The following is an 8,482-nucleotide window of genomic DNA, read 5'->3' as shown; positions in this document are numbered from 1 at the left end:
CAGGAATTCATGAACATCCTGTTTCTCTAGAAAGCAGATAAACACAAAGCCATACATGTTTAAGGTCAAGGCAGACCATAACTTGAAACAAGTAAGTTTCAACAGTGTTTTATGCACTGTTCTCCTGTGCTGCATCCATCAGAATTAAGTTATTGTATGCCCATCTGTTTAAGTGGGAAAATCCATACAATAGAGCTCTTGCACACAGTAATTAAGCAGTCCCCAAGACTTAAAAAAAAAAAAAAAAAAAAAATCACACCTGTAACCAACTGAGATATTTCTATGCCATAGAATTATACTTTTTAAAATAACATATACTTCTGTATCTTCTAGATTTGACAGGAAAATACAGAAAAGAAAGCATACAATATGGAAAACAGGGAAAGATTTTGAGTGGGGGTTACAATGAGATCCTTACCAGATTCCATAAATGTTGTAGAATCAAATGACATTCTATGTGGTCCAACATGCTGGAAATTCTCCTCTTTGATCTCTGACTGCACCTCATAGTTATTGAAGGGGTCTTCCTCCTCCTCTGGATCTAATTTCCTTAATCTGTGTGAAAGGGGGGCAAAAACCACAGTAAGAACAAAATCCTCATTCTTTCTTTCACTAGTAAGTGAAACCTAAACATGGCACGTTGTGCATATTTTAGCAGTGAAAGTACATTAACTGAAGCAAATTCAGAGATTTACATCCAGTTCCCAAATTTTGACCAAACCAAGATTACCTTGTTTATCTTACCCATTTCAACACGTGCATTGTCCTCTAATTCAGTTTCACATTAATAAAAGCTTTATTATTTTTCAATTAGTTTTTAGTAATTTTCACTAAAAACAGTTTTATTAAACTTCTGAGAAGACAATGCATCACATGCTTCAAAAAAATAACATGAGTCTAGTGGTTTTAAGGTTGGGGCATATCAATCAAACCAAACCCCAGACAGCTTCCTCTATTCTTGACACTCTCATAATGAAAGTTACTGCTGTACAGTACCTGGAAGGAAGGAATTTCACCAACAGCTCTTGAAAGTCAACCTTCTCCTCTTTTTTACACTTGGTGTTCCGGACTCTAGCAGATCTCCTTTTTGCTGTTTCACCATTATCCTCTGTAATTCTCCTTCGCTTCACACCTTTCTTAGATTTATCACCTGCAGATATGTCACCTAGAAACAGAATTTAAAAAAAAAAAAAAAAAAAAAAGTTATTTGTGGCTGATACTTTACTTTATTCTACAGCAACACTTGAGATTCATTGGTTTCCTTCTGAAGACAATGCCAAAAATTTAAAAATAATTAAAAAAAAAAAAATCACTTTAATATAAACTGGCTATGACACTTTGCATAAAAATGCTGGTCTGAGGCAAGTCGCAGACTTATTGAAAATTCTGCATTTCATTATTCATTAGAATTCATTATTTTAGTCTTTAAGAAGTTTTTGAAATGGGAATCAGAGGAGTCTGCCTTTAACTCCAGAAACACCTGTAAATTCCCGTGAGTATCAACAAAATACTGGTAACTCCTTGATAGTTTTAGATATGTAAACACATATACAGCTACAGTATAAAGTATTCAAACCTCTTGCTACAGATTTCAAATAAATATAGCTGACAGCTTGGTTCCCTCAGGTTCTTAAAGTTACACATGAGCAGAATAATCATCCAGTCATCTTTCTCTATAACAGCTCATTCATTCTAAGGAGCTCAAGACTCTTCACAACATTAAAAGCTTGATATGCATCACTGCTGGAATGGAGTCATGATTCTTGTAATCTTAAAGACTGAAAAACTGAAGTGTGAGTCAGTAGTACAAAACCAGAAGAGGTTAGATACTCCTGCACTGGAGTAACAATTAAGAACAACAAATCAACCTGACTCTCAATTCCACTTGACAGGAGAGTAAGTCCACTGTGGTGAACACTGGTCCTACGTCTTAGTCAGGAATCAATGATTTTCAGGCAGTTTAGGTGGCCTTCCTTTTCTAACGTGAAGGGTTAACAGAACTTAATTTTGTAGAGCTCAACTTCACTTTTTCTACCAGATGTTACACATATGCTGAAAAGGTTCTGAATCCACCAACATGCAGTTTAAAGACAGCACTTCCCAATCAATTCTGTAGCGCTTTTAATATCCAGATAAGTAGGAAAGATATCTTGAATCTTAGACTGAAGTACCTTGCTCACCTACAGTAGCTCCTGGTTCCAATGAATTCTGACTGTTACTTGGAAAGTTAGGTGTCGTTGGAGTATAAGGTAATACAGGATCTGGCATTGTCACCACTGGATTAGTGCTGACAGGAGTCGGCTGAATAACACTGACAGGAGTAGAGGTAGGAGAAAGAATCAAATGTTGAACTGGATCTCGGTATTCTGAGAGATCAATTCTCTTTCCCAGACTGGGTCGAGGAGGATCACATGTAGTGAGGTGGTGATACATGGCAAGTAAAGCTTCCCCTAAACACTTCCACCTGCATGTGGAAACACAATGGAATCACAACTTCGTTAATTCTTGTCACATTATTTTCTAAATTATATTTACAAACCTAACAGCATTCAACATTGTTTTTCTCCAATAGCTTAGAGGTAGCAAGAGCAGCTTCTCAGTGGGAGAGGAATACACAATTTGAGTGTCAAAATCTGTCCCACAACGAGAAAAGCTGGAGAATATTTTTCTGTATTTCCTATGATACGGATCACTGACAACTTCAGACCTGTTACAGAGGTCCGTAGGAGCTTTCCTTCTAGAATACACCACTTGGAAAAACAAGAACAAAATGTGGCAGCAGGCAAAAGTTTTCAGAGGAAACTGGTGAGTTGGTTGCAGTAGGAAGGAAATGGAAATCAATAATGTGCCTAATCTCAAAAAATGTTTCTAACAAAAAAGGTCTATGCAGTAGTTGCTGAAGAAATTACTCTGTAGTGAGTGTAAAAAGTAGTGTCAAAGGAACCATTTTCAGGTTCTGCATTCAATCAAAAACAATTTAAAAATCTCACCCTTATCCACAAGAAGTAACTTCTCTGCAATAAGACCTACGTGCAGAATCCATTAATATTCCAGAAAAATATGTGCAATAAAAAAACCAAACCAAAACCCAATCCTTTATGCCGCAATAAAGACATATATAACATCCTTATATCTTGCTGCAAATAAAGAACTGTAATTTGTTTCCAAATTCCCACTATCCCAATAGTAAAAACATTTTTTAAAAAGCTAAACTTACTTTGAAGTTCATATACCAACCAGTCATATATGAGAAATCCAATAATACAGTTGGAATGGCTGCCAAATCATTCTTAGTTAAGATTTTTTTTTTTTTTTTTTTTTTTTAACACATCACTGGTTTTAATTCAAAGGTTGAAAACTGATAGATATGGGGCTTATGCTAAAATTGTAAGCACACCAAACCAACCTATAAACTCATAAAATATGAAAACACTGGGAGGTTGATTTGTTTTTACAAGCAAAAAAAAAGTGTTCTGAAGAAATCTGAAGTGCAACACAGTTGTCAGCATAAGTGGCTTCAGAGAAACCTTTTAAAAAGAGAAAATATAAAGACGTACGTGAAAAAGGGAATTGGCTGGACCAGTCTGAGGTCTGGTTCTCTGTCACGCACTAGCAAAGCTTGTCTTTTCTTGCGCAGCTCCAGTGCTTCATCTATGATTTTTCCTGTTTCAGCTGCACTCACATTTACATTATGGATAGACATGTCACTAAGAAATAATCAGAAATGAATGAAGACAAGTTAAAGTTTTTGTTTGTTGGTTGTTTTTTTGTTTTTTGTTGTTTTGTTTTTTTTTAAAAGCCTGGGGAGATTCATTTAATATCTTCCTATAATATAACAAAATAAACAGTGTTAAAACAAGCGTTCAAATAACATTATTTTACAAACTTTATAGCATGCATATAGAAGTGTTCACCACCCGAAATCTTTGTTCTGCCTTAAAAATTAAAAGATAAAATGAGATTGTCCTATTCTGTTTTCCAAACACTGAGAAATGAAAGGAAAGCAGGACGTTTTGTTTTCTTTCCGGGACAGTTCTTTTTGGTTCAGAAAAAAAAATTGTATGGCTGAAAAATTCCTTTCATTCCAAAGTGCTATTTTGAGGAATTCATGTCATCACAAATAAAATCTGGAGTTGAAAATTGTCTTATATAGTCTGAGTCTAGGAATGAATTTTTGGAAGTGAAAAATAATCCACTTTTTCAGAGATATCACAATCCAGAAACAAAAAACAAGTAGCTAAAGGCCCTGGCTTAATTCAGCATGTAACTCATTTTAAGAGCCAGACCTAAGGCAGCTTAATAAATCAGGGTCTCTATAACCAAACATGACTTTCTGTTAAAGGTATACATAGAATCCTAAAGCCTTAAAATTTAAGTTATCCTTTCTCTTCTATATCTTCTAAATACTCTGTATTTTCACATTTTAGGGTATAGCAGTCTAAAATGTTAAATATGTTTTTGACTGATTTGTTGCATAACTTAAGGATGCATGCTAGGATGCACTTTCCACTTCCATTTACCACATACAACTTATATAGGGTATTGATGTTATCTGCACATGCAGCGATTCCTATATTCAGTGAGACTGAACTATAATTAGGCTAAAAACTTAACTTCTTTCTTGAATTCTGCTGACCACCACAGCAACATATTACAGTATCAGAAGCAGCTCTGATGCTGAATGGTCAGTTAACCTAGACAGATCCCGTAAATTTTACAGGCCTCTACTTTCTTTTCCCGCTTTCCTCCTACCCACCCATAATATAAAATCCACACAGAAAGAGGCAGCCTACTTTGCAGAGCTACATGACACCAAACTTTTACTACAAGTTTTACAGAGTGCAATAAAAAAAGGTAAGGACTGAAATCTCAAACATAATATTGCAAAATATTGCAATATTGCTGTGGTCTGAAAGCTTAATAAATTAATAATTTCTGCATCTCATGTACTAATGAAACATACAAAGCCTTATGACTGTACTCATTTGTCAATAAAAATTAGTAAGACTCCTTGAAACCTACTGATACGAGAAAACTGTATCAAGTCCCAAATTTGTAACTGTTTGGAAAAGCAGTAACGTGTGTGGGTTTTTGGTTTTGGGGGTTTTTTTTGTTTGATTTGTTTTGGTTTTTTAATTAGGAAAAGAAAACTAAAATGAATGCTGCAGATACCAGCTGCAAGTAAGTAAAACAAAACAAAGAAAGATGATTACAAGAGATCTAGGTATGAAAATAAGTGAGCAGCAGCAAATGGATTTTTTGCCTCTTTCGACATCCCTCCAAAAGCAATTACTGAAGAACACTCTGTCAGCAGCACCAGCACTTAACATTGATTTACTATTTAGAAGGCAGGTCAGCAAGATATTGTTATAGCTTAAAGCATTATATCTCACCAGCTTTTCTGAACTACCCCAAACCCAAAATTTACACTCCAAACGCGGTATATGCTATAAGATGACATTCACCATTTGAGGAACATCCTTAAGGAATCTTTTCGGAGGCAAGGCTGCTCCTCAAAGATCTTCTCCTTCAGAACCAATCCTTTGCTGTATAGACAGTCTTTTTCCAGAGCTTTGCAGATAAAGTACAAACAGGCTGACAGAGAAATAGAAATTGAGTGGTCAATAGCTGCTTTGGTTCATTCAAAAGCTCCCATTTCTGGGCTTCATATACAGCACTGAATTCCAACTACATGTGTCATTTACATAAATTAGACCAATAGCTTTGTAACATGTCAAATAATTACATGCATACAGTTAAAATAACCTATTATGTCTTCCCGAGTATTATATCCAGAAAGAGAATATCATTAATTTTGTTTAAACAATTTTTGCAGTACATCTTTTATTTACTTTCAAGACTCCACTCCTGCACAAAAGAAATTAGAATCATAAAGCAGAATCACAATTATTTACCATTTTCATGTTATCAAATGTCTTAACTGCAGATTCCATTAGTGTAACAAGCAATGTATCCCACCAGGTTTTTGCTTGCGTGGGCAATTGCGTGAAGAGAATTAGGACCATTCTAGTAGGACAAACCTAATGGATCAGATTCAACATTTCTGCCATCTTGCAACTTCTCTCCTAAATTTCCTTTGAATCAGTTAATCCACTGGATATTACTCAAACGTAAAATCTTAGGGTCAGTTGTATCAACTGCTGTAACTACAATTAATTATACTAGGGTATGAACTAGACTGTAGTTTTACATCCAAATCCTGGAACTATGTAGCTGGAAATGACTAGAAAGACAAAATCAACATACATTGAAAGGCAAGAGAACAGTCTACAGGGAAACTTCTTGCAGAGGCTTTAATCTAAGAGACCACAGGCATTTATTTTTAGGGTAACCAGAATTAATACAAACCATCATACTTTACCATGAAATAAAAAATCTGTCATGAAGTAAAAGTCTTTATCATACCCTAATGTACTGCTTACTCAAGATACACTTTCTGCTATACAATTGCATCATTACAATTTTTTATTGATATGTAAAATCACACATATCTTGAGAATTTTGGGGGGGTATTGTACTTACTTGTGTAGTCACTAAGTGTGTACAAGATTGTGATAAGGTTATCTAAACAAGGCCAGTGATCAGGATTACACCTGAGACCTTCTTCAAAAGCATGACGAGCCAAAGGTAGGCGGATTAGTTTTATTGCCACACGACCAATTTTATACCAGAGGTTGACATCAGTAGAGTCGAGCATTACAGCCTAGAAAGCATAACAAACAACATTATTCACATTTCAGACATGCACATTCACTTGTCTACAGGGATTGGCCCTGCTTTAGTTTTCAGCAGGGTCACTACTGATTTGGGGACTGAATGGCGGACCAGTTATATCACATATAACGTCACAAAGTACACAGAATTCAGACACACATTCAAATGATGCATGCTGAAAGGTGTATGTCTTATATTCTGGCAAGTTTTTCAAAACATTGAGGCTCCAATGTTTTACTTCAGCTGTACTATACCTCCAAATAAAACTCCATGGCTGTCTCTAAGTCATCCCGTTGTGCTGCCAGTTGTGCTAGGTTTTTATAGGTGGAATATTTTAACATCAAGCCTGGATGTTTCAGCCCTTCTTTCTCATCACCAGAAAGAACTGCCTAGAAATGATAAAATAAATGCAACATGGGCATTAGGAACTAGACAAGTAAAAAGAACAGCAAACAACGTGCCAATTGATAACACTGACATTTCTAATTACCCAATAAGAAATGAAGTAATACAAAATACAATAAAAATAGTTTCTAGAGTTTCATTCTCTAAAGGTCACTGACCTCTCGCAGAAGACGAATCTCAAGCAGCTCGTGATAAGCTTTAGCAGACTCTTCAAATCGGTCATGTTTCTGAAGGTCCAAAGCTTTGTGGTACAAAGCAAAAGCTTCTGCTTCCTGTGGTTTAAAAAATTAGAACCTATTTTGAGGGCAACTTTATTAAATACACTTATTACAATATACTAATATTTATTATGAAATCAGTGGTTTCACACTTTTAATACTTTCTGCTATATAGCAGTCCACATCCAGACTGTATAGCAGAACATCTGAGTGAAGTTTTAGCTTGCTAAAGGAGGGTTCAAGAGATAAGATAGTAACACAATTTTCTTAAAAAACAAGAAATTATGGTTGAACAATCTCTGCAACAAGAGAGGACAAAACTCCCATCAAGACAAAACTTCATTAAGAAAATTGTGGGTTTACTTACTTGAGCTTCCTTTGTCTGTGTCTTATGACTCTTGAAGGTACCTTCGTAGTCATCCTCAATTGTGGAGCTTGCATTCAGTGCTGCAATTCGAATCTAGAATGACAGTCGAGATGTGACAAGAAATGTAACATCTACATGTGTCCCAGTTTCCCTTGCAAACTGGATTTTTCTCATTTTTTTTACTTTACTTGGTAAATGGAAAATACTGAGATCTCTCTACATAAAGTTACAAGAACTGTAATGAATTTAGTCATTACTAATTGCAAATAATAAAATATCAAAACAATTTCCCCCCCCAAAATCAGCTGAAAAAACAAAATTTCAAGCATCTTGCAAGCAACAGCTTCCCTAGAACAGACATGTGCATTGCAGTGAATTTTTTAAAATTCTTAAATTTACCAATAGCTACAATCACTCCAAACCCAATGTTGTCATTACGCCAATTTATTCTTAGTCCTGGGGAAAGAGAAAATTTTCAATTTTATTTCTACCAAAACATCTCAAAAACCATCTCAGTAAGCCCTTACCATGTTCACAGCTATTCACACTGTCTTTCTCCAGGATTAGGAGGACGAGCCTAACACAAACAGGTCTGGAAAGCAAACAGGATTAGAATATTTATTCTGTCCATAAAGAAAGCATTCAGAAGTAAAAGACAGGCTGGGCATATTTTAATCAATAACCAATTAACTGTCCTATGTCACCACCACCCCATCCTACCACATAGGAACAATAACATTAAAGTGAATTTTAACTA

The 8,482-nt window shown here is 35.4% G+C and overlaps 1 protein-coding gene across 1 annotated transcript in view; it reads right to left on the bottom strand.

The window, feature by feature from the left end:
• Window positions 1–7,818, bottom strand: part of LOC104076964 (calcineurin-binding protein cabin-1-like) — a gene marked incomplete at both ends in the record, with an annotated part of 25,377 nt that extends 17,559 nt beyond the window's left edge. Inside the window, 10 exon segments of the mRNA XM_009578007.1 lie at window positions 3–26; window positions 419–555; window positions 997–1,165; window positions 2,172–2,464; window positions 3,558–3,707; window positions 5,466–5,595; window positions 6,544–6,724; window positions 6,990–7,124; window positions 7,299–7,412; window positions 7,726–7,818. Of these exon segments, the coding sequence (XP_009576302.1) occupies window positions 3–26; window positions 419–555; window positions 997–1,165; window positions 2,172–2,464; window positions 3,558–3,707; window positions 5,466–5,595; window positions 6,544–6,724; window positions 6,990–7,124; window positions 7,299–7,412; window positions 7,726–7,818 (1,426 nt within the window).
• Window positions 7,819–8,482: the final 664 nt, after the last annotated feature.

The sequence above is a fragment of the Fulmarus glacialis genome, unplaced genomic scaffold (assembly GCF_000690835.1).
Source record: "Fulmarus glacialis isolate BGI_N327 unplaced genomic scaffold, ASM69083v1 scaffold31185, whole genome shotgun sequence".
NCBI classification, from domain to species: Eukaryota; Metazoa; Chordata; class Aves; order Procellariiformes; family Procellariidae; genus Fulmarus; species Fulmarus glacialis.
Note: the sequence above shows the minus strand (reverse complement) of the source record. Positions and strands in the feature narration are given on the sequence as shown.